Consider the following 27,623-nt stretch of genomic DNA (forward strand, 5'->3'; position numbering starts at 1 on the left):
TTCAAAATACAAATCAACATTCCCAAATACTTAGAACAAGTATGCTTTCAGGTACAAGGCTGTAAATTTAATGTCAGCACTTAGCCCCAGTTCACACTGAACACGTACTGACCTTTCTTTACTTTCTTCGAACCACAAGGGCTCTTTACAAAGGTTCTCACACAACTGGGAAACATCAAGCCAAATTCTGCCATCACCATGTGTTCAATTAAGAGCACTTGTCTGCAGCAGTTTGGCATCAGATTTATGCTAGTTTAACAGAGCAAATCCTGTCCTTGGCATAATCAAGAGTTCTAAGAAAGAGAACTGCATTTCCCAGTAGCAACAGGCAGGCTGAACCTGAAAGAGAACAGACTTTAATTACTGTATTTCAGATTCAGAATTATCTGTCAAGAACTGGGAAGAGATACCCTTAATAAAAAGTTATTCAGGGTATTTAAGTGGACTAAAATAAATTAAGCCAAGTTTATTTCTAATGATCACTGAATTCTGCAGATTGCCTTCTGCCCCAGGAACATCAGCCTTTCTGCAATTACTGTTTTCCTGCTGGAGGCTATGTTCAGAATCTTTGAGATTGCACTGTACTTCCTCATTTGCTATTTAATTTCTTCATAGATCTAGATACTGCTTTTAGTAGTCTGGATATTGAAGCTTGGTCAGTACTGAAACATACAGCATACTGAATTATTATACTTCTTTCAAAGGAAGAATTCTTTTACTAGGTACCATGCACAAGTTTTTCCACAAATTATATTTGACAGGTTTGGTCATCATATTGAACACATTACTGAAGCTTAAAAACTCCAAAAGACAAATACCAACTTGATTTTATTTCTGAATGACAGTCAATTCATAGCATAAGATATGCATTGTGTTCAGGAGATGCTACAATACACAGGATCTTCAAAAGATGAAAATCCAAAAGGAGATTAGCTGAGCTTTCCCCCATGGTCCAGTATGACCCTGTAGAGCAGTATTTTACAGAGGGCAGCTCTGAAAGTGGCATTTTCATTTAGTGCAACTCAAAGCCTGCATGACAGATGCAAGTAACTAACGCTTTTTAAAAAGCAGCAAAGCAATTTATATGACAGTGTTGCAGAGCAGTGATGGGACTTAGAGTGAAGTAGGAATTTTGGAACATAGGACCTTAACCTGGAGAATCCCAACCTAAATCTACACAGGTCCATTCATATTTAGATTCCACTGCTATCAGGTGTCTTTGTGGAAAAGTCCATACATTTAAATCTCAAGGTAATGTTAGGAATCAAGTTTTAAGCCAGTAAAGCAGTTGCTGGTGATCTTGGTCTGCCTTCACATAGACTTACAACTTGGGTGTAATGCAAATGTCTTGGAATTAACAGGCTTTGAGACAAGTATTTAGATATGGAACCCAACTAACTTTATTATTCCTAGCATCCAGCCATTTTAACAATTCTTCCTTGTTAGCACGGACAAGGAAGCCCTTTTCAAGTTTGAGAACAAAGAAATGAAATTACAAAAGACCAATCTCGCTGGTGTGCCAAATGAGAACAATCACAATAGAACAAGTCCAAGTGTCCTGTCATCATTCCTATTTATATGGATTTTCGGTGTAATCCTCCCCAATACTTATTATTTCCATAAAAGGGTAGACTAAAAAGTAAAAACTGTATACATAATAAACAAATTAAAAAAAAAAAATCAAAGCACATTCCCAGATTTTCAAAGTGTTTCACACAAATTATATAGACTACTAGTAAAACAAATCAACGTGTTTGCTTCCTAATTTTTTTCCCCTCAATCAAATTCTATTTTCCTACCGTTCACTTACTGATGCGCCAACCCATAAAAATCTTTGACTGTAATAAGAAAGTAAGGTAATTGGCAAGATTATGCATTTAGATGTTATTTTATCGGTACTGCAATGCAATCATCCCCTCTTCTCTTAAGTCCTTGCAATTTATTATTCAAGGACACCACAGACTAATGGTCCTAGTTAACAGAAAGAAGTCTTCATACTAAGCTGAGAAAGAGAAGTCCAGTAAGAGCTATTGAGACTTTCTGAAGCAGATAAAACATTGTTTTGAACAAGATAAAACACAGTATTTCACAACATAAGATTCGCAGTTGTGTCAACAATAACAAAAAACCCAAGCTTCCTCCAACTTGGTCTTAAGATTTCATGTAGGCCCAATAAATAGATATTTTCAAAGTGTTTTACAACAAAGCCCTAACTTGAGACCATATCAATTTAAAGTACAGGTGGACACCAGTTTCCCTCATCAGACCCCACATGGCACAGTCCACTGGTCCATGGAGTTTTGTTACCCAGCCTTCCAAGCAGCAAGCCAGGGTTCACAGGATTGAGTTGGAGGCGGCCAGAACTGGCAGATGGAAAACCACAATAAAACTAGGGTTTTTTTCTCAGCTGTGCCCCTCCCAAACCACACTGCCCTACCTGGGAATTAGGTAATGATGAATGCTCAGATGAATCCAGAGGACTGTCTGAATACCTCTGCCCAGCTCTCCTTTTTAATATTTACTTAATGTACAGGGTTACATGGTCAAACCATCTCCATAAAGAGCTCTTAATAACCCTAACACCAGGCTTCCAGCCAGGAGACTGATCATTTTCATTAAGACCCAAAGAAAACAAGATGAGTTGGGAATGCTGCATTCTGATCAAAGGTATCTAATGCAGTGACATTCCCTAGCACAAAGCATTTGCAATCCAAAAGCAATAGGCTTTCTAGCCAGCCAGAGAATTGTATTTCTGATTTTGTATTAACTAGTCCCTGTTCGTAGCAGAAAATATCTCTGTAGTAATTCAATAAAAAAAGTTCAAGTAAGTCCCAGTAGTCAAACCACATGTGTATTGCCCGCTAATGCCCATGCTAAGGAGAATACATTTGTCTCAACAGAAGGTATGTTCAGAAGAATAACACTCATCTTGCTCTATTAACTTAAGTCAAACTTTCTACATTGCATTAGTAACTGAAGAGACTAAATAAAGAGGTAACAGCAGCATGGGGAGTCATATCAAGACATGGTCCAAAAGATTGTATCTTTTAAACTGAAGAATTAAAAAAAAATTTTAAAAAAAGAGCCTACTCTGGAACTCTTCTTTGTAGCCTATTCCTTTAGGACATGAAGACAAACCATTTTCAGAATACGCCAAATTTTAGATGGTCTTTAAGGCACCATTTGCAACATTTATGGAAAAGGACGTGAAAACAAAGTGTATTGCAATATATTAATACAGCTGGGAAAGTCTAATTGAATGTGAGGTTGTAAGAGTTATCTCCCTTTTTCTTCTCCTTTTGCAGGGCTTCTCTCATTCCATTTGACCTCATGTTCCATCCCCAGAGGAATTACATCAAGACTGGATCCCCAATGCCATGGTCTGGGTTGCACGTAAAGGAGATGGTGACGGCATAGCGAGTGCCCCAGTGAACCTTTTCTACCCGATGAAGGTTCTCTGATCCAGAGGTGAAAAAGGAAACCCGGCCTGTAAAGACAAAATATATTTAATCAGTGACATGGAGTTTGCCACTTGGCTATCAGCTCCCTGCACAGTTTTGCTGTTGTCTCAGTCCAGCTGTTCCCTAGCTACCTGAGAGCCCGTAGGTCAAAGACAAACTGTTATGAGCTTATGCTGCACTCTGACAGCTTTATGTACTGTTTAAAACGTACGTTAATCCTTTGTGCTACAAAGCTGGAGACATAATTCCACCGTAACTCATAGTTTATAAAAGGCAGGAGGAAGCCAAGAACATTTGAAGCCAGTTCTTAGTTGCCTCAATTAAAAAAAGGAAAAAAGCAACTCTGCTGACTGTCAGCAAAGTGTATTGATTTCCTCCCTGCTCCCCTTCTAGTCTGGGCTCTAATTTTAGACCAAAGAAGGAGGAAGTACTACAAAGGTGGCCAAAAGTCTTCAGTGAAAAAAATGCTCAGCAGGTTTACAAACAGCTGTGGCAGCTTATCAGCATTATACCCAGTATTTGCTATAGCTTTTTGCGTGCAGTCTGATCACTCACTGTTGAGCCAGGTTAGAAAGTTAGGTATCAGTCATATACAAATTAATTTTCCTTATAAGGAATGACTCCATCAATGCATTGGCTTGGAAATTGTTGCAAGTGCTTACTCCTGTGCTTCATCCTGTCCAAGCTTTGACCACCACCTTGCCTTAGGGTTCTCCAAGCCTTAAGTGGCATCAAGGTGAAATGCAGTTACTTTGATAATGACAGTGGAGATACATTAGCATCCCACTTGATGAAACAGCAGAATGGAGCTCTCTGCACTTTCACATTATTAAACTGTTCTGAGAATGTAAAAGTTTGATGTTGGCATGTAACTCAGAACTGACGCAACTCTGTAGGACTGCTGAAGTTCTCCTGAGAAAGCTAGTAATACTCATGCACAACTGTTTTATCCCAATGGCATGTGGTTTTCCTACTCAGGCTTTTTTTCCATTGTTCCAAGTTAGATTAAAGTTTTTAAAGAGCTTATCATAGGGAACTCATATTGACAATCTAACTCTGCCTGGGACTCATTCACAATCAGGCAAAATGAAACACTTGGATGCCTACTTAAAATCTGAACAACAAGATAAACTATTCCAACCATTACACAATCTCCACCACAGAACTGGGCACCAGACACATAGCTGGTTTTCTCTTCTAAAAGTGATCCAAAAGATCCAGAAGTTATTTTGCTTACATACTCCTAAACAGCACACATGGGAGATTTGAACAAAACTAGACTGGCCTTATAGAGCTTGGTTTACTCACTAATCTCTGAAGTCTATTTAAGTAGCCTCTGTGTCCCTTGCATGTTCAGTTGCAGTTCACATTTAATCTTTCATAGTTCACAGAGTCTTTCATAACTGCCAAGCAGAAGTCATATCATACTTTTCTCTGCCTGTGGCTGCACATTAATAATTGGTAAAGCTATATATAAAGAATAGATTTGTTCATATGCACAGCTCATTTACACCTTGGTGTCCTGCTTTTCTGGATGAAAGACTAAATGAAGGCAATGCACTCCTATCCTACAAGTGTTGCAATGAACAGCACTACCCTCAAGAATTTCATACAAAGTCCCTGTGCCATGATTTTTTTTTTTCTTTTAAATCTTATTTCAACATCATTCACATACTTTATTATCAATCCCTCACCTACTCGCCCAAAGCTTTGCCTTAAACTGATTTTCAAGCTTTTTTGTTTGATCTCTTATTAGAAGTAGTAGTAAATGGAGTTAGACAAGTTTCAGTGTATTAAGGCAGTTAAACTGGATTTTTTTTGGCTATACAGAATGTCTTTTAATTTCTTTCTTTAATAAATATGTCTTCATATATATGGTATCTTACAGCTCCTTGTGCATCTGGTCCCATATCTGTCAAATGGGGTCTCCGAGTCACTGAACAAGCCTACAGTCAGTTTGCAAAGATACTTCTTCCTCACTTGCGAAGAATTGCTTTTCAACTTTGCAAAATTTTGAAGCAAAAGCACATTCTTTCCATGGTACGCTATTTTTAATAGTATAAATGTTCAAAAAGAGAGTAAAAAAATGTTACTTCCCATCCCATCTGACAAAACCTTCAAGGGATATATGGCAATATCATTATCCAGAGACTTCTGGAGAAAGACACAAGATAAAATAAAGCTGTACCATTACTGGATAGGATGACTTCTAGGACTTTCAAGCACACCAAGACTGGACTCTTCATAATCTTGCTTCAATACACAGTATATGGAAACCACTTCAAAAATTAAATCACTACAAGAAAGCAAGCAGGTCAGGACTATGAAAATTCCTTAAGGAAGTGTGGACCTAATCCTAGGTTATAACCTGTCCTTGTTCTAGCTATTTTTTGATCAGTTTTGAGTTAAGATTTTAAACCCCAAAGTTTCAAACTATGAATCATATTAGCAAGTTAGTAGGGTCATATGCAATATGGGTCTGGGTTTAGCTGTGAGATTGCATTCAAAGTGTCTAAAGTGCACTTTTTAAAGTGTTACACACTGCTACAACTAATGTAGCTGTGATAGGATTTCTCTGATTGTGAATGATGAGGAAGACATGCATAGGGCAGTTCCACTAAGCTCTCCAGACTATGAAATATTGATAGAGTGAATGCTGAGCTTCATAAGAGATTAGTGTTGTACTGCAAATGCTAAAGAACGGCTATGCAACTACTCATTGCAGATAAAAAGTACATATGTACTTAAAATTTCCTGATGAAACACTTTTGAGCGACAAAAGCTCAGGAGAAAGTGTGTAAAATTCTAATCCCATTTCCTTTGTCCTTTTCTTTCATTATTGAGCAATGGCCTCAAATCAGTCTTTTCATTTTCTTCTCCCCTCCTCTGACCTGCCTGCACAGATTTCCTTCCCACATGCTTTTCTGCTCCACTAAAGAAATCTTGACTACTACCTCCTGGCACATAATTTGTTTGATTTATGAACACTTACTGTTAGAAGTGTAAGCTTTTTTGAGATCACAAGCTCCTACTCAATACAATTTTTTAGTATATTATATAACCTAAAAAAGAAAGTGTTTAATCCCTGATCCTTAAGGGATGAACTTTTGGAGATGAAGAAAGAGCGATGGGATCATCTCCTGTTTTGAGGCCCATGCTTCTAAGCTTTCAGAAAGAGGCCAGTCTCTGACCTGTGTTCTAAAGGATGAAGATTAGAAGGGAGGTGTCCTGGGGTTAGAAGTAATGCCAAGGGTAAAAAACAAAGGATTTGGTTTTTTTCCAGTGAGATGAATCTATAGTCTGAACAGTATTTCATCCTGATTGTGAATTTTTGACTCATTTTCCCAAATCACTGCAAGGTGCCAAAAACTCCATTGCTTCTTCAGTTTCACAATACTTTGACAAGTACCTCAACCTCAGGGAAGAGTTTTAGATCCATAAATCACAAGGAACCATGGGCTGCCCTCTCACACCTCCTGTCTATCATCTCCTCCTCACCTCCGCTTTCCATTCCACAAGAAGTCAATCAGGCAGAGCATACCACAGCAATTAGTGCAGCACACCAGAGCATTTAGCACTTTTAACACTTGGACCCCAGTATTAGATAAAAATACTCACATTTTGTAGATACTTCTATCAATGATCTTTCCTCTTTTCTGCCCACAAACACCTAAAATTTCTTTATAGCTGTTCCCAACGGGCTTCACGATTTCCATCAGGTTGTCTAGTAATAGGGGAGTGAGCTGTATTCCAGCCTAGTTCCCATGGAAGAGTGCAACAGTGGACTGGAGGAAGTTCCTCCCACACACATGTACTTGTTCTCACCTTTCTTATTAGAAGAGCAAAAAACCAAAGAATTGGAAAGATTCATGGTAACCTCAAGACCTGCAGGAGCCTGTTTCTAAATTATTAGCTTGCCTGCATATCTCCAGAGGAACAGAATTAATCAATCATTGCCATTGATCTCTATTTGACAATACCTGAATCTACAGCTTGTTTTCTCTTCCTTCCCATTTTTGCTCGTACTTTCCAGCATTAAGTGCTAGGAAGTGTGTTTCAAGACACAGTTTGGCCCAATAAAAGCTTAGCTTCTGTTCCTTGCAGATTGCAGAAAGTGTTACTGTGAAACAGTTGCTCCCTTTTCTAGTTCCCAGATAAGCCTCCAGCTCTGCCTCTGTACTAAGATTAGTCAAGAGTTTCATCCACAGCTGGAGCTACTTCCAGTCTCTTCTTTCTGTGGCCCGTACGTATCCACGCAAGTTTTAAAAACTTAAGAGTAAGCAAAGGATAAATTGTATTGGGGATGAAAGAACTACTGTCACGGAAAACTCAGGTGCAAGCTCATTTAAATATGCCACGCTCACAGTCACCTAGGACAGGAGCTGCTAACAAGCTCAGCACCACAGCATCCATCAAAACTGAGCCTGGTCTTCGGTGTCACTGACACAAGTCATGTTCTTAAATGCTGTCAGGCTGAGAAAAGCTTGTGATGCAACCAACAGGAAAGGTCTTGCTCCTCTTACAGGAAGCAAGACCTTAATTGTATTGGAGGTAACCACATTCTCCTGATTTTCTGAGGATCAATTTTTGCACTTGTATGTCTTCATAAATATTCCTGTGGACAAGTGCCAGTCACAAGCTCCACTGCTATGAATTTTATGTGATCCTAATTTAGATGAAGCAACACTGTTGTTTTCAGGAATAATACATAAGCAGCAAAAGCAACAGATATTTCACTATGCAGCAATTATGACCCATTATAATTACTCAAACAAAACCACTAGAGGAATATATGTATTAACTATGAGCTTTTGCTTTTCCCTGCTTTTGCTTTCCCAGGTTTTAATCTCATTCATAATTGCCCCATAGCAATGAATTCTTTTTAGATGTACTCAGAAAATATAATCACTGCAAGAAGCGGCATAGAGGTGGGAAAGAATTATGCATTCAGCTACATTTCACAGTAAAAACGCCAGTATTCCCATAAGACTTACTCTCAGGAGATTTTATCCATGTTGAATTTTAACATTCAGTTGCAGTTCCATAAACAAGCTGCCTACAATTTGGTACATAACCTCTGTACTGTGAGGCAATATAGATTGGAGGAACATACAAAGGAAAATTTTCAATTACAACTATGCCCTTGACATCTAACTGTGACTTCAACAAAACCACTTACTCTCTCATTCGTTTCCTTGTCTCTAAAATTAAGCTAGTACTGACCTATTCTAACAAGGTTACTGTGAAAATTAATTAGTAAACACCATTACAATACTTTGGAGTTAATGCATATTCTGTTTTAAAAGGTATTATAAAAAATATCCTCTATTGTTTTTATTCTGGCACAAGACAAAGTAGTAAAGCATGCAGATTAAGTTATAAAAGGATACATAGAATATATGAAAGGACTTTGAGAACCATACAAATATTAACATACCAGAATGCTTGCAAGAAAAAATAATACAAGAATGTTATGCTTCTAATATTATAAATTCATTGCATAACTTAGGTTGGAAGAGACCTTGGGAGGTCATCTGGTCCAATTGCCTTTCTCAAATCAAGGCTAACTTCTAAATTATATCCAACTTCTGAGTTCTATCACATTGCTCAGGGTCATATCATTAGCACATATGAGCGCAGCATTCAGATACTGATGTTTCCCAGGTATGTCTCAGGCATGTGTATTTTGCTACCCCCATGTCTCCTGTGCTTGATTTTTGAGCAGGGGCCATGGAGTAGACGACCTCCAGAGGTCCCTTTCAATCTCAGTTATTCTGATCACACATGGAAGAGGCCACTCACGTTAATACCAACTTTGGCAATCACCTCCTATTTGCAGCATGCCTGCTTTGCCACTGGATTCCAAGCCCCTTCATGCTCCCATCCTTCACATGAAACTACCCCTTCTGCTTTCTTAGCAGCATGCTTCTAGTCCATCTAGTTTGATTCACTGCCAAATTTCCTTGTAAACTCCTTAGGTCATGAGAACATCAAGGAGAAACCATAAATGATGTGTTAGATTGTCTCAATCAACACTTGATCGTGCAAGAACGTAAGGGAATGATAACTGTCCCCTCGCTCTCCTCCTTGGTCTGCTTAAACTGTGGCTGGACACCTGGGAAGGGCAGGGGCTACCCCTGCCTGGTGCCAGTGACAGGGAAGGGATGCAAAGCAGGGCCATGGGAATGTAAGAGGTCTCACCTCCATCCGCTGTCCATGGCAGCTGGATGGGGGCACTGGAAAGACTGAGCTACTGCTCAGAAGGAAATGAAGCAACTCATCTGCCTGATTAAAGGGAAGCAGGAACAGTTTATTTGGCACCACAGATCTATTCAACATCCTTCATCTTATGCAGTGACAGCTTTGACTGTCTGCTTAACATTTATCAGCTCTAAATGTTACTTGGGAAAGAAGGAAAAACTGCATCTCATCTGCTGAATGACACCAAGACAGAAGCACTGCTGGGGAAACAGCACAAACACAATTGCATTCTCATCCTTGTCATCTGTTTAGGATTAATTGCCAATTCATTCTCATGTAAAGTGTCCAAGAAAAATGACCGTATCTTAGGCAAATAACCTGATAATAATATTTTCTGTAATTGCACAATAAAACTTATTTAACAGATATATTTATTCAATTACTTATAAATAAATGTTGAATGGGGAAAGCTTTAAGCAAGTCCTTACCTAAACCCCCTCTGTTGTCCCATGTTAAAGCACCCCAGGCAGCTGCAGAAGGTTTCTAAATTGGACTCCTACAAAAAGTCCTCACCAAGAGAAGCCTCTAAGAACAAAGTGTTGCAATTTCAATCACATGAAATACCTCTGGATCACCTCTTTCACTTTTCTTAACCTTGGTAAACATTGCATGATTAGTAGAGCTGTGGTCAAATCACATGGATGCCCGAGTTCTAGGTTTTGGACTTCTGATAAAGGAATTCATCCTTACATTTAGTAAATCACTAAAGCATAAACACAAGGGTTAACTTCTGCTGCTATTTTAGTCAAAAAATGGCCTTTAAACAAAAACACTTCATGATAGCACCTATGGTGTGTGACACTAACACTCACAAAGCTTCGGAACCAAGAAATTAATATCAGTAACTGAACTATACAGTGTAGCACAGCTGAACCCGCAGTTACTTCAATATTTCGTTTTCCTTTATCTGTTACATCACCTGAATTTCATCAAGTAACTGGCTGAAGCTGATTTTCCTCTGCTCCCTCTTTATGCCTGTGGCTTTGTCTAGCAGTATCAAATCAAATTCATGAAATATTGGCCTGCATATGCATTACATAAAACAAAATCCCGTGCAGCAAGCAATGAAAGCACATAAGGTGCATGCTACATGTGTTCATTTATAATAAAGTATTTTATACCAGGGGAAAAAGCCTTAGAGGCCAATTCTCACTATTGACAGTGCTTCACAAAGCTCTGTGGATCACTGTAACATAAGGCATCTGTTTAGTTCCCCGTCCCCCCAACAATTGTTTCAATGGTCCAGCTAATGTAAAGTGACCATTACTATCCTCAGTAACAGATACCCTCAACAAGACAGTGTATTTTATATGAAGTAATTCATATAAGCACCATGTTAACTGAAGGTCTGACCTGCTCCTCCCAGGTACCTCTTGCTTTATTGGCCCAATTAAAATATTATTTCTTTTAATGCCATCATAAACCTATCAAGTGCCACTGGAATACAAAACCAGAGTCTGGAACACAGTTATCCTTCCATGAAAACAAAATAGAAAGCAAAAGAAAATCTCCAGAGTTCTACAAAGAAATGAGGAGCTATTGAGCTATTTTCTACCAATTTTTGTCACAATTGCAATACATCCTCCTTTTTCTACCATTTCTCTCTGCAATCATCTTACTAGTCCCAGGTGCAATTTATGATTAGTATTACAAATCAGTAAGAATTGCTGTCCTGCAACCCATGAACTTTGCATAGCTCGTTATTACTGCAGCAGCTGCTAATGCTTGCTCCATTTATTCTTCTCTAGGACTGACAGCTACTTCTGTGGATTTTTAAATCATTCTCAACTTTCAGTTGTTACCAATTTAACATCAAGATGTCCTCCGGTTTTACTGATTGGAGCAAAACTAAAGCTAGGAATGCCAGAAGATTATCATGATCTAGACTGAATCTGGATAATGCGGATTGAATGTAGAGAAAGATCAGACTACCTATACTCAGTGGGGGAAAAAAATAAATAAATCCACTATTCCATGATACAAGATGGATTACTAAATACATGCTTTAAACACTGTTTTCACACCTTGTGTTAATATTGTTGTAGGACTTCTGAATCTGGGAATCTTACTTTTCACATCATTGCCCTTTCTGTCACTATGCTGCATTCCTTCAGCCTTTAGTAGTGAATTCCTCCAAACTAATTTTTTAAAGAGCACAATAAAATAAAGGCATGACAAATTCCCACCACTTAACTGCACTTATTCTCATGATTACCGGATCTGAGAGTCATGTGATATCTAACCACTGCAGTAAAGCTACACTTACCTCAGTAAGTGTACAGACACCCTGAAGCCCATTCCTGCACTATAACAAAGCTCCATGTGCACTCTTAAATGTATGCTTTTCTCTACTGGAGCAGAAAAACTAATTGCTCAGGCTCTGAGCATATGCTTTTTTCCATTCTAAATGAAGAATAATCCAACTTCACAAGTTCCCAAATAGCTCATACCTTCATCTCAAATATTTTTACACTTTCAGAAACACACACTTCTGACAGCTATGAAAATATGCTAAGTTTGATATTCAAGGAAGAGTCACATTTCACTCTCCAATGCACAGAATTTGTGTTGCACCATAGATTTTCTTCCACACACAGAAGAAGTGATTGCGACCTTTCCCTCTACCCTTATATAATAAACAACTTGTATAAAGAACAAACTTCTTTGTGAGCAGAAAATAAGTGTAGCAAAGCTGACCTTAAAACCAAGAAATGTACATGCAAATAAGGAACACACAACTGGTACAGATATTTTATTCCAACTGCAGGGTTTCATCTACGCTTTACCATGAAGTGAAGTCTGTGACCTGTCTAATATTGCCAGTCTCCAAATTCACACAAGACTCTCCATAACTATGAAGTTTTAAATATGGTTTACACTGATAAATTTAGTAGCAGCAGAAAGCATACCAATTTTATCATTAAAAAAGGAATGCCTTGATGTCTGCCATTTAATCTTAATCCTCTTGTATCTATTGAAGACTACTAAAACAGGTCTCAGGCCAGCAAACAAAAGTTAATATTGAAACAGCTGTGGGCTTCGTTTTGAAGAACCTCATTCTAACTTGCTTTATTTCATTTCATCTCATCTCTCAAACAGAGCTACCCCTGGTGCAAATGGTAAAAACAAAATGCTAATACCTTAATTTTGGAAACAGAATTAATGTAGCCATTTAAAAGCAACAGATACTACTTTAGAACTGTTTCTTTGTCCAAAAAAAAAAAAAGTTTTCCTTTCAAAGTAGGATTTCACTTGGCTCCAAGGATTCTCTTACTCATGGTACAGCGAGTTTCTTGCAGCAGTCAGAGGTCCTGACTTAAGTCAAAAGAGACTTATATACTTCTGAAGCCCATCAGGGCAGAAGAAAGATGTGTTCCTTAATGCCACATTTGGTTATGAATTAGCCAGAGGTCTGTGCATGTGAATTGACATCACAGTGGTGACTTGTTCATGTCCATTAAAAAAGACAAAAAAACCCTCAAGAGTTTCTAGGTTAATAAGTTATAATTCCTTCTTAAAGCTAGACATGTTTGTTAATAATTGAACTCAGCAATGTCATAGATCATGCTACAAATTATATTGAGAGTCTTTCATTCAAATATGTGAGAATTGGGACTTAGACTTCTCATACAATCCACCAGTGGTAGAGAAGTGATAAGTGTTTTAAATTTAGGCTCCACTTTTAACAAAAGAGTTTTCCCTGTCCCTGTCTGGCTAAGGCTCATCCTTAAATGGTGAGTGCTGCGAAAGCATTTGAAGCAGCAGTGGGACTTGCCCAGACAGCACTCCCAAACACAGGAAATCCCACAATGTTTTATTTTTGTCTTTTTTTCTATTTCCAATTACTGCTTTTCTGCTCTGCTGCATCAATAACAATGCCTTTCTGTTCCCTACTGCAAAGCCTGACACTTTAACAAATTACTGCTCACATAAAAAGGAAAGTGCTCATTTTGGCACACAGTACCAGGTTCCCAAAACACAGACTAACTTTGAGACAACAAGAAGTGCCAGGTTTTAGAACTGAAATGGCATTAGCAATACAGAGAAGGTAAATTAGCTGTCATGCACTAAAACTGAACCAGCAATTACGACAGTCATGTCTAAAAAAGCCTGAATCTCCTCAATAAGAAGCAGAAAAGCTTATCAACACAAAGTTTTAAAAGTTGGGTTGGAGTGACATGAGAAGCACAAAGGATCAAAAGAAGCATAAAACAAACAAAACAAAAACCAAACAAACAAAACAAAGAGGGAAGGAGAGAAGAAACACTGCAAAGGAACATTCTGAACATGAAAAATACATCAACTTGTACCAGCAACACAAAATACCCTGGGGTCATTCCCTCGCTCACATTCTCTCAAGCCGTGTTTTATCAGTAAAAGGAAAAGTAAGTGCAATCACCTTCACATTGTGCTTCACCTCTGAAGCTTTTCTCCTTTTCTCACAGGATGTTAGTAGTTATTTAGATTGCACCATAGGTAGTGACACAACCACGGGAACCCTGACAACTGTGTTTAGACAGAGAAGTGTGTTAGAAAGGTGTAACCAGCATTAAACTTTATTTTCTGTTACGTACATGTAGCACATTTGATCTTTAAAAAAAAGGCTACTCCCTATAAGCTTTGCATTGTTTCGGTTTAACAGGTGTGTTTAACCAGTTCTGTGGCACACATACTGTCAATATAACAACCTGTTAAAGGGAATAGCCAAAACCAGGTGCTGTTTAAAAAAAAAATAATTTTAAAAATAAATCTTTCTCCCTTCCTCCCCAAGAATGACATAAAGAGCAAACACCTTGCAGCAGAGCCTGAAAATTAACCCGATGGGGCTGAATGGAAGCAATTTCACAGTTGCAAGACTTCTTGAAATTAAGTCAGGAGCACATTGCATACAGCAATTGGACTGAGTGCCCCTGTACTGTGCAAGGAGACAGCTGTCTTCCTAGCTATCTAGAATTCAACTATGATTTCTACAGCTATAAAAACGTGTTCATCTTAGAATTGCATCTGGAAATGAAACAGTTTAATGAGTTCCCTTTCCAAATACTGGTGGCATCTTTTGCAAAAGATGGTACTTTCAGTTTAGGGTTTATTTCCAACCACAAAAGCCAAAATAATCAAACATACAATTCATGACACCAAACCCAGAATGCAGATAATCTCAGAGTTTATCTAAAACAGCATTACTGCTGGCGAATGGATTGCTATGATCCATAAGTCAATAAAACCCCACACCCATCCCCATTTGCAGGCAGCAATAGTTAGAAGTCAGTTCTGCTTGGGGTAATGCCTGTCAGGAGACAATTACTGAGGCTGTTTTTAAATGACTAAATTTCCATCTTTTCTATCTTGAAAAAAAAGACAGAACCCAGTAGGAATATAAAGTTGCCCTTGATTTTTTTTTTCTGCAAAAGTGTGACTGGTCTTGCATTATAAAAAGGTTACACTGCTGTAAGCTCAGTACTCATCTGCCAGACAGATGAGTTGAGGCTGAGCTCTTTCTTCCTGCCCCAAAATAATTCTAGTTACAAATAATCCACTTAATAGAAAAATTTTAAGCCAGCCCTTAAAGGAAAAAAGTTTTTTTTTTTTTTTTTTTTGGTATAACTCACAGCCAACAGAATGCTCATCCCTGTCAGATCTACTGAAAGCACGTATGGACTTATAACCAAGTTACCATGGTTCATCACGTTACTGCAGGTTAGTAGAACTGTGGTGATCAATCATCTTCACACCCAGTTCACAGCAATTATAGGGTATTAAGCCCCTCCTTGAACAACAATGGAATTTCAGGCCAGACAGTCTAAAATAAATTGCTTTATTTCACATTTGCTGTAGTCACCAGTTATCTTTGATCTTGACGCATAGTGACCTGCTAAGCTGTCATAACTGGATTGCAGTTCTAAGCCCTACAGCTTTGTAAGGCTTAACTCCAGATATTTCAAACTGTGGCCACATTTTAACCTTTTTTAATTTTTACTCTTTATGTAATCAATCTGAAGACAAAATGCTACATTATTGCACAGTTACTGCTGACAAAGTCCCACTATATCCGCGAGCCCACCCAGTTAATAAATGGCACAATTTGGCCTGCCTCAGTGCAGGCAAACCAAGACTCTTACCTGCTCGGGGCTCTATTGTCTTGTTGGAACCTGCATCCATAAACACAAACCGTCCACCACCAAAATCTTCAGTGTAATCAGAGAGATAGAGCAGTGAAGTGTAGTCAAAAGAGCCATAAGTCACCTAGGAGTAAGACAACATTACCAAACATTACCAAATTCTACTCCCATCTCCGCAGAGCACAAATAATTACGCAGATGGATCTGGTGGGTTTTTCCAGTTTTCATGTATTTCATAAAGGGGTCTCTGAAAGCTGAGAATGTTCTTTTATAGAAATGATACATGTTTATTAGTCTATTCTGTTTACACACACACACTACATACAAGACTAGCATATTATGCTTATTATTTCTATTATTACAGTTTCCATTGTTAAAGAAGTGCTCTTAGCAATTTCTATCATCCTAAGCATACTAAACTGCTAGCAAAAAACAACACAGTGTCAGAAGTTACACCTCTGCATTGTATCAAAAATATAGAAGGGCTCAGATCTATTTATACTATTTCAAGATAAAATTTCACCATACCCTTGCTGAGACCCAAGAACAGCCTTTGACTAATTAATTCCATCATTATCTAATCATGGTTATAGGTTTCCAGAAACCTCACCTTTTACTCTTTCACCAGCTACCATGCAGGAGCTTCATGGTAACAGTGAATCAGACCTTTCAAGTAAACATGCATTTGTTGGAGGAACTTCCACTCTTTTCCATACGGGTTTTGTTTAAAAACCTTCAAATGTGACTTTCAAAGCCTCTGCTTCTTCTCAGCCTACAGACCAAACACCCCATTTTTAAGTATAACAAGGTGATTTTCCTTCCTTCTAAAGTATTATTTTTGCTCAATACGTATGTTGAAGATGGAGAGAAGAAACACTATGTATTAATGCTCTGAGTGAAGCTATCTAAATATTTAACACTGAGTTTAGCTGATTCTGAAAATATTTCCTTTTCATATCTGCATGTCACCAACAATTAAAAATATACTTAAAATCAATGGTTGTATTCCCCAATTTCTTTACAGTATTTCAACTCAATCAAGTTCTGCATTACACTGCCAAACACTGACATGTGCAGCACAGTAGTACTGTATTTGCAGAGTGTTTTGACTGACCTGGTGACTGTTAGAGGTAGGTGCTAATTCCAAACTTAGAAGCTTTCTAAATATTTTCAATTTTCTTTTAAGTTACATTCATTAGAGCCAGTTAAATTTTGGCTCAACAGCAGTTGTACATATTATTCTGTAAGTGCAATGACTAAAGAGAACATAGCAGCAGATGGAATAGGAAGACATTTTCATTCTTACTTATTTTATTATTTTGACCATAAGGGCTTAAAGGAAAAAAGCCAAGTCTGGTGATATGCTGCACTACACAGTCCGAATCACAAGAATGAAAGAAATGTTTTCATGATCACCTTCTACCCATGTTTACCCAAACCTTCATAGCAATACAAGGCAATAAATGTGAATTAATGAGCATGTGGTACTGCTGCACCTCAAAACAGCCATTCTGCAGCCCTCCTCACACAATCAGCTTTGCAAAGCTATTTTCACCTTCATTGATTTTGTGATAGAACTCCCACTCAGTTTAAGGAAGTCTTCCAGCCAGTGAAGGCATTAGCATAGTAAAGAAGTTTGTTCAACTCATACTTGCAAGTCTAATGCATTAAAATTGTTTTTATGAACCCTTCAGCGGTGCGGCAATCTTTGCTCCATCAGTGCACTCCCCATCCTCTCCAAGGTAGATTTACCAATTCTGAACTTCTAAGAGCTGACTTCAAACCATTTTAGCCTAACCAAACACATCTGATTTCTATAGACGACTAATTTGGGGAACCAAATATGCAATGGAACACAGCTTTTCTGTTCCTGTTCTTGTTCATTACCAACTCTCAGAAGGCAGCCATGCCTGAGAAATGCAACACTATAGAAAGGAGGCACTAAATTATACTCAAGTTACTTAAAATGCTAGAACTCCCACACGTATATCAAATGTCTTTTTTACCCTGGTAATGATTTCCAATACCAGAAAGGTTAATAATTGAACCAGAAGTTCAAACTACATGAGAAAAGCTGTCATTAAAACCAGGTGATAAGCCATACAGGCACACTGCAGTAAATCAAGTTTCTATAGCTCCTTATGAACAATTCAATAGAAAAAATGCAGGGATTTCCATTCAGCCTGACGCTTCATACAGTTAATATGCTCTTTTTGAGCACCCTTTGCCCAAATAAGTCAAACACAGCTAATATTTAATGGTAGATGCTCATAATGATTTTTATATGATACTTCTTTAAAGACTGTTATAAATACAACTAATTGTCAGAATTAGCCAGACACATTTTGTAGTGTGGCACCCTTGGGTTTTTGAGGAACACATGTTTATATGCAACTCAACAGTTGTAGGAATATGCGACAGGCCTGCAGTTACTAAGATAGATATGTATGACAGCATCCTCTGCTTTCCATTGCAGAAGAAAATACAAACACGTATTCACTTTCCAATTAGCATAGGTCTAGCATGATATCTTGCAGAAATTAAGAGTCACAACTGCTCTTTTCCTGTAAGCCCCTACCTATCTCTTTGTGCACATAATCACAAAAATAGCCTTGATAGCTACTTCCAATGTTCTATATATTGGTAGTATCTATTTAGTTGACATGTAAGACACCAAATAGCATGTCACTGAATTACAAGGGGCTGTAGGTGAGCCGAGGTAGCAGGTTTGAGCAGACACAAAGAACAAACTTCCTCGCATTTCAAAGACAATGCTGTCCTAAGGCAGAAGTAAGATCTTTCGATGTATTTCATTACATGTCTAATGGGGGGTGGGGGGGGAGTGAAAAGTCTGCTAGAACAGAGGGCAGCTGCTATCAGTGATAGATTCACCAGCCAGAGGAAAGGGGGCTGCTAGAAGGGTTAGGGAGATGGAGAGCATATCGCAGGTAAGGAGACTTGAAGGTTTGGCTTCAAGCTTAGAGAAAGAAAGTTCTTGGGTTCAGCTTAGAGAAAGACAGACTGAAAAGGGATATGATGATTGCTACCTATAAATACATGGGGATGGGAAGAGGTGGAGCCAGGAGGAGGGAAAGAAAATAGCTATAAACTGATCATGAACAAGTTTAGGCTAATTTAAAAAATTTAAGAAAATTTGCACTTAAGTCCTGGAATAGCTCTGATAGAAAAAATTCAAGGAAGATAAACCAAAACTGATCTTATGGTGGAGCCTGACAATTCTGTCAAGGATGACAGGATCCTTGCCCAGGCAGGGGACTGCAGAAATCTTCAAGTCCTGCATCACTTCTATTAGAGAACTATACTGCTATCAAAGTTGAGTGTGCAACAGCAATTCCATTATAAATCAGACATTTGAAAGGCTCAGTTCCAAACAACAAATTCCATCCAAGATAAAGCTCCACATCTTAAGCCAACACTCTCTTTATTTGATTTAGCTGCTTATAAATTCAACAAGATTAAATGAGTCATTTGGGTGATTTCAGGGTTTCCATTCCTGTATAACTAAAACCAAGTAACTTTTAGGGAAAAAACAAAGTGTTATACAGACACAATAGATCTGTGCTACTCCATTACACAGTTAAAATCTTCCAAGCCAAGGATATTCAGATTGAGAGATATAATTGCAATAGACTCAGCAATATAGAGAAAAATGCAAGAGGGGTATTTATGTGCTCCAAGAAGCCTACATCCTTGAACCAACAGTGTCAGAGATTCGTTTTTCAAAGGCTTATTTTTAACCTTCTTTTGGAAACAGGCAGGGAAAAAAAAAATCCTTAAGTCTTCTAGGAGAAACCTTCACCTTTTAGTTATTATGCAGAAATACATAAAGTGATTTGTTCTTTTCCAAGGGGAAAGCATAAATAATGATACAACACAAAAGCATCCAACAAACTGGCAAAATATTTAACATGCTGAATTTTATTGATCTTTCTTCAACTACTTGGTATTCACACTTGTTTTGGAGTCTACATAAGCATACTACTGCTCTTATCTGGGAAGTATCTCCTGCCTCTGATCAATAGCAATGCATTTTTTTTCTTCCTTGCTTTCAACTGCAGTCTGAAGTGGCAGGTGAAACTTAAGTTTGTTGGAGAAATTAAAATACAAGGCAGGCCAACTGCTCTGAAGACAACCTGTGAAGCTACACAACTTGTCTACCCTATTTAGCCTTCTCTGAAATATCTTCTGACCTACTGACCTTCTATTTGAGTTCAGTTTCCTGCATAGCCTGATCAGCTATAAATACTTATTTTTTACCTCCTTCTAAACACATAATGATATAGATACAGATATACATAATGTACACCTAGAGTAGGCTAAAGTTACGTGCAAACTTATATTCTACACATACTGTAACATTTTCTGTAAGCCATGATCTGGCAAACACATAGATGAACGCTACATCCAGATAGGTCTGTTCCAATTGCACTTTAGGGGAAAATAATACCAGACCGTTTGACACACAAACAGAAGTTAGAGAGGAGAGAGGAATTAGAGGCTTGTTTGTGCAGCAAGGAAAAGATTCAAATTAATCCTCTGGTGCCAATTCAAGTGAATGACGTACCAGAAGTGAAAGCGGCCAGTGTCCAGTAGCAATGATACATGATGATGTAATTTAGACTTTCATGATGGACATGAAGTGAACAGGATCGAGGATGTATCTCCATCAGACCCTATTTAAGGCATCATTAGCCTAGTTCAAACTCGGTATTTTCAACTAGGCAACGCAAACTGCTATCATTAAACCACAGAAGTAACTGTATTAGCTGGCAATAGCTGAAGTCCTTTATCCTAGAAAAGGATGAACCACTAAGCTGGGGGAGTTTCCACAAGAACAACCCCAGCCCATAGTGGCTTGTCCCTCTCTTCAACGCCCTCTGCACTGGCAACAGCATTTGCTCCATGTGAAGACCAAAGAGCGAGAAATGGACCTCCAAGTCATAAGCTCAAGTAGCACTTAAAATAAACAGCACAAGCTACAGTTCTCACTCCTAGCGTTACCTAGACAATACTTCTCTCAGAAAATACCCTGAAATTTAGCATAAGTCATATTTTCATATTTTACAGCAGGTATACTTTTTTTGGGGGGGGGTGTGCAAATTCTACAGGATTATGAACAACGTGTTTGGTAACTGCTCCAACTGGGATAATTATCTCTTCACTACTGTCATAAATCAGACAACCCAATTATCCAGTATAGAAACTATTATGGTTTAGGTTATGCATAGCAAATTTAAGAGACCACATTTTGTGTTTGTTTTGGTTTTTGAAGCTGGGAGCAGTTAGAAAAAGCCACGGCCTGTCAGTTGGTGTATCTGCTCCCTGAACAGACAGCCTGTGAGATAACAAACAAAACGTGGACAAAACAGATGGATAAAAACAGCAAAACATCTAGCCTGCTGTCCATCATGCACAGGTACTGTCAGGATGCCATAACAGAGAAGCAGCTTCTACAAAGGAAACAAATTCTCTTCATGGAAACAGATCTGCTTCTAAATGACAAAATAACTTGTATATTATAGTAGATATTTAGGTAGAAATACTTAATTGTAAGGTTATCCAACCACCTTATTCATTTACCAATACAAAACACATGCAGAAAAGAGTAAAGAGAATATTGGCAAGCCTAATGCTTGTGCAGATGCAAATCTCATTACAGTAATAAATCAGAGTCTGAAATTCTAAAATACACTTTTTTGGGCTGAAAGAAGTGGAGAAAGTAGCCATCAGCTATTGAAATTTACCGTTTTCTCTTCCCTTGTGGCAGTCAAATTCAATTCTCTGGAAGTGTGGAAGAACTACGAGGAACCTATGAATTTATTGCACTTCACACAACCAAAATCACTAATTTATTTGGTGTCCCTTGGAAATGAGCGCAACAAGTGATGGAATTCTTATGAACCCCAACAGCACAATTCGCTTCCTACAACCAGCTCCTGCTAGCACTAGTCAAAATAATCTGCATCTCAAAATCTTCCCTACCACCTCTGGTCCTAGGTCTACTCCTATTCAATGTTTACATGACAGCTTTTTAAACAAAAAGAATCCAAAAGCTGGTCTTGTCTTTGTTATGTCAGTGACAGCAAATTCCACCCTACATTACTTTCTTCTTTGGAACAGTGGCTGTATCAGGTATCATCACTGTCACCATGTTTTCTAAATTTAAGCTGCTTCTGCCTACATGACAAGAAAGGGCACAGGAGCTTACACTACTGTTGTGAGCAACAACAGACATTTTACTTCTCTCAGACTGACTTTTCCCAGGAAATATTTTCAAGGCAAGGAATATTTCTCTGTTTGATTTTTCATCTTACATGCTTCAGGTCATAGACTTCAAGGTAAACTACCCAAATACAGACTCTAGCACCAAGATGTAACTTAGATTTTGATGGGACAAGTTTTATTGGGTTCCATCTTGAGTGATCCATAACTCTTAACTTTTAAATCCTGAAGACATAAAATGTGGATATTCTGGGTTTTTTGGGTTGGGTTTTTTTGTTTGATTTTAGGGGGTTTGGGTTTTGGTTTGGTGTTTTGGTTGGTGGTTTTGGGTTTTTTTGCCATTTGATTCTTCCATTGTTAGTTTGTATTCTGTTATGCTGCACAGAACCTTTGAACTCTGTTAAATTCAGAAATAAACTCAATACCAATCCCAAATCATTTAAGTCCATTGAGAAATGCAAAGTCTTAAGCTACGAGCCCACGGATAGAAAGAAGGCTAGGCAGTTAAAAGAAAGTCACAATACTTCCATTCCAAAAGCAACAAAACATCAAATTATTAGAAGAGGGTACCATATCCCCATGGAAGAACATGCAGTAAAAAAGCCTCAATTCAGGTACAACTGAAATATAGATGTTAAGCATTTATCAAAAGGCTCAGATCAACTAACAATAGTGACTAACCACTTAGAAATAGCTCCTGCTAGACCTGGCTGAAAGTGATACCCTAACTGGGAACACAGGTTTGATGAAACTGAAACACTTTGTAGGTGCAGGTCAATTTAATCAATGTTTCTGACAAAGGAGATTCCTGAGTAGTCAATCACACAATTCATTAATTCTAGCAGAACTAAAAGTAGAGAAAATAAAATAAAAAGAATGTACCAGCCTAAGTTTCTAAACTCACTTATCCTTCCATTAGGTTCATCCCCCGAAGGATTTTTACAAGCATCAGTTTTCAAACACATTTGACTGATTGTTTAATGCAAAATTACTTTAAAGTGATCTCATAATAACAGGAAACATTTGCATCCTATCTCAGACTCCTACTTACCTTGTCAACATGTGGGTGCCAGTATTCATCATGTGTTGTCTTGGCTTCAGTGTTGTTTATTCTTGAGAAGAACGTTGGCTTAGTCAGGTACATGGAAGCAGAGTTGATACCAAACGCCTGAGCAATCCTCTGTTGAATTCTCTGTCTCACATCACTGCAAAGAACACAACACAATACAATACAACATGCTAAGTGACACACCTCTCTCCTGCTTTTCCTGTATTCTCCTTCATTTACTGTTACTGCTTCTTCAGAGCTAAGCTTCTTCCTTAGCTAATAAATCATGGGAAACATATACCCATACTTTCCCTCTTATTTTGCCTTAAATAAAGGAGATTTACTACACCAAAAAAAAAGAGACCTCCCCCCGCAGTGTTTTGGGTTGGTGTTTGTTGGCTTTGGGTTTGGTTTTTCTTTTAATTCTCAGAATATCAAGAAAAAGAAACTATTTGTCCCCCATGGCCTAGGTTTTAAAATTTCTTTGTGTAAACAGTCTGTTTTCCTGAAAAATTCCACGCATATCTCACTGTTTATTAACTACTGAAAAGATTAAAGTCTTTCACATATATATTTTTAATCCAAAGCATATAACTAGAAAGTTGTATCTTCAATAAAGGGTTGCTTCTGGAGCACCTTCAGCTATTTTTACACTAATTTTAAATTAACCAATGAAGCATCTAGCACCATATAACTCAGGGTTCTCAGTCAACATATGTATTGGTATCATAACTAGATTTTCCTTAAAAATGAATGCAAGATGTCTTTCCCAACTATTTCTACCTTTGCTATCCCTGTGTTTCTTGGGAGACAGGAAGATAAGAACAGGATTTTTATTTTTATGATTATGAAAACAGAAGACTAGTAATCACACACGCGTTACTATACAGAACTGCTTATATAGCAGCATCCATCCTTCAGGATAGGTATTGCTGCATACAGGGCTAGAACAGGATCACATAGAACTGCCAGCCTTAGTTCAGTCAATGGCACTTTTAGAGAAGAGATTTGTGATTAATGAAGAATACCACTGGCACATCTCACCAGTAAACACATACAGCTAGTATTTAACTTTGAGGAAATTTAAAAAGCAGCAAAGAACGCAATAACACAATGAGATGAAATGAAAACGTTGGGGTTTTAAGATGTAATCCTCTATGCTTCTCAAAAGCTTTATAATGTTTTCTCCCAACTTTAACACATTCTTAGCTATTGTATTAGTCTTCCTTCCCAAGTGCTTCAAAAGCAGCATGCAGACAAGGTATTCTGAGTAAACACAGCTCGGAAGTTCTGCATGGAATTAAATTAGTAGTTTTGCATCTTTTCTGCATCAGACATTTCTCCACTGGGTAGTACTAAACTTCAGCATAATTTTCAAGAAAAGTTTTTCCCCAAGTATTTCTCTAGGGAACTTAAACAGTGACTAAAAAGAAGCGACAGGAGTAAAACCAGACCTACAGTGTTAGGCTGTGAATGTCACCTCTTAAAAACCATTTCCACAAGTACTAAAAAAATCCTAAATATTCATTCTGTTCACATCTTGTCCCTCACCAAAAACAAAGATAAAAAACCACATACAGATCTGATTTTTAACCTGTCTCACTTTACATTTTTAGGGGTCTAAGCTTTAGGAGTCAATTCAAGCTCAATTAAATTCAAGCTAGTTTACATGTGAAATATCAAAACCATTAAATGAAGTTAGAGCTCAGATTTTCAGGTATTTACATGGCTGCATGAACTGAGGTTTCAAGTTGAGAGCTACATAGTGGTAGAGCTCGCAAAACTGACATCAGGAAAGGATCAACAGGTCCTTCCTCTCATGCCTGTGGGAGCCTGATCTTTGTCTCTTTCCTTTCCAAGAAACAGGACTACAGCAGAGGCTGCCTCATGTTTCCCAAAAACCATTAAATGATTTCACTTCATGAACTGAAGGCAGCTGGCACTTTGAACAACCCAACACAAGAATTAATAGCCTAACCCACAAATACTAAAGCAGCATATTCCCTGGCTCTGACATCGGCTGGCCACTTGCATCAGCCAGCTGGAATATATCTACTCTGAAGTAGTTAGGCCATAGTCTTGACATAACTTTAAATCTCTAGTAGTTGTATTGCTCTCTAAGCAGTACAGCTTCCTTTTTCAGGCTGATTCCTTTTCCACTTTTAAAAGCTTTCTATTCAGATTTGCTGCCTGGTGTTTATAAGGCTCCGTTAAAGCTTCACTCCTCTTTGAGACTTATGTGCAATGGCTTTGGGCAAGACTGCATGTTTTGCAAACCAAGCAGAAAGCAAAGCTCTACTCAATTCTTCCTGATAGACAAAAAAACACAACCAAAAGTCTACCTGGTTTGGACCGGCCAATGGGTTACCAAAAGGAAAAGAAAATAAACTCAACAGTTTAAGTATGCTGCAAAGAGAAAATAAGCATTTTTTCAGAGGATAAGTTTGTTTTTTCCTGTTTATAAATCAAGTAGGCAGGGCAAGTAGAGAATAGGAAGACAGAATAATGAAGCAGTTAAGGTGACAGGTCTAAAAGCGTAACTTTAAGTGCTATCCTGGTCTTGTGGAAGGAGCTGCTGTAAGCTGACCCAGGTAGCTGGTTTTTGGGTGTGTAAGGATACTGCTGGCCTCTTATTTCCCTGTGCACTATAGGCTTCAAGTATTTCTTTTAATCACAGTAGCTTCTTCAAGTGCATGAGGTGACAAGAAGTGTGAACCTTGCGTTTCTTTAGTTGACTTATGTGCTCCTGCCTTTGCTTCCCTATGAGCTGTCATCCTACATTATCACAGCATCACTCAAACTTAATCAAGACAATCATGGCATACATAGCAGACTAACATGAATTTTATGCACATAAATAATTTACCATTCAACAAAACAAATGGTAAACTATCAAAAACGCCCACTGATTGTCATAGATCTTGGAGTAGGCTTCAAAAAACAGGTATCTACCCTTTGCACTTAGAGCTGTGCTAACACATAATACAGACACACCATGATACCACATGTCCAGGGAGCAAGTTTATAGCAACAGCCTGCCTTCAGGAAAGATGTCAACGGGCAAAAGAATACTGACTATTCACATCAGAGCTCAATGAGCAACAGGGGTTAACTTGCCTATAACAAAAAGTTGAAAATAACAAAGCAAAAAGTAACTTTGCTTGATGTGCAGCCTGCAAAGTCATAAAAAAGTTAAGTCTCGGGGGAGAGGATGCTTAATCTTCTAGTTTGCCTTCAGTGCTCTCAAACATATTTGAGAGAGCTGGGGAACAATCAAATTATTTTTTTAGAGCCTAATCCAAGACATGCTGAAGTCAGTAGGAAGTCATTTATTAATTTCAATGAACTCCAAATCTAACATGAAAAAACCAAAGTAACCCAAAGTTATGTACTGGTCACTGGAAACAAGATCTCCTTCCAGCAAGCTTTGCTGATACGACAGGCCCTTCACAGGATGACCTTTCTAAAGGGAATTGGTAGGGACAGAATGGAAATATTCAAGACTGGATTTTTTTTTTTCTTCCCCAGTGTACACACATCACAAAAAAATACATGTAATCTACGTTGCTGTAAATTGGGTATTCCCAAAGTTCAGGCTTGAATTTAAGAGGTACAACAGAAACCTATGTAACATATATGATGGAGCAAAGAGTGACAGGCCACTTCTGCCTCCCTATTTTTTCACATCCTGTGGAGGCTTTTAAATTAAGCATGAAATACTATTGCGATACACAAAGTGTCATCTGATACATCTCCAACAAATGCCCAAGCAGTTTATATTTAATACAAACTATTAAACTGGAAAAACTGTGCCTACAAATATGCACAACATTTATTGCGCTGTAATGCAGTGCAAAAAATAACCCAATTATAGAGAATCAACAAGAAAAAAATAAAAAAGGCTTATCAGTCATGAATAAACTGCAGATTTCCACTGATGTTTGAATGAATAACCCATATGGCAAAGATTTGCTGGAAGCAAACTCCAAAGAGAAAGAGGAATACCTTTTGAGTGCCTAAATGTTTTTTCTTGTTCCAATATCTACCATACTGCTCAAAAGCTACAGGAAGTCCATGAAATTCCTAGTTGAGCCAGCACCAAAATATCATTTCTACACATAGACAGTGTTTAATACTTATTTTCTAATAATGTGGCATCAGTCAAGTCAAATACATAGGCACTATAACCTAGAGAAGAAAGTAGAAAATATGCAAGGGAAGACTGTTTCTCAAGGTATGTGAATAACAACCAGGACTTCTCACTTTGTCATATGTAAATGGCTGCAGTTCAACATAAGTTTAAGAAAGCCACATAAAGTATAAAAGAATTTATGCTTAATGTAGGGGGTGGAGGGGAATCTATGTGCAGAACACTGATCTTACTAGAAAACATTGCATTGCACTATCGTAACTAATGACAAGGTGATCTTAGCTTGTAGCTCGAGTAAGAACGTGTAAAAAAGATCCATTTACGAGTTTGGTGCCAAAGGC

The 27,623-nt window shown here is 38.0% G+C and overlaps 1 protein-coding gene across 1 annotated transcript in view; it reads right to left on the reverse strand.

The window, feature by feature from the left end:
- Nucleotides 1–1,466: 1,466 nt before the first annotated feature.
- Nucleotides 1,467–27,623, reverse strand: part of OGFOD3 (2-oxoglutarate and iron-dependent oxygenase domain containing 3) — a 46,903-nt gene continuing 20,746 nt past the window's right edge. The window contains exons 7-9 of the mRNA XM_010579485.1: nt 23,136–23,289; nt 15,842–15,965; nt 1,467–3,487 (exon numbers count right to left, since the gene is read on the reverse strand). Coding sequence (XP_010577787.1) covers nt 3,351–3,487; nt 15,842–15,965; nt 23,136–23,289 — 415 coding nt within the window. The 3' untranslated portion in view covers nt 1,467–3,350. The remainder of the gene's footprint in view (nt 3,488–15,841; nt 15,966–23,135; nt 23,290–27,623) is intronic.

Source organism: Haliaeetus leucocephalus, unplaced genomic scaffold (genome assembly GCF_000737465.1).
Source record: "Haliaeetus leucocephalus isolate CR32 unplaced genomic scaffold, Haliaeetus_leucocephalus-4.0 Scaffold657, whole genome shotgun sequence".
Classification (NCBI taxonomy): Eukaryota; Metazoa; Chordata; class Aves; order Accipitriformes; family Accipitridae; genus Haliaeetus; species Haliaeetus leucocephalus.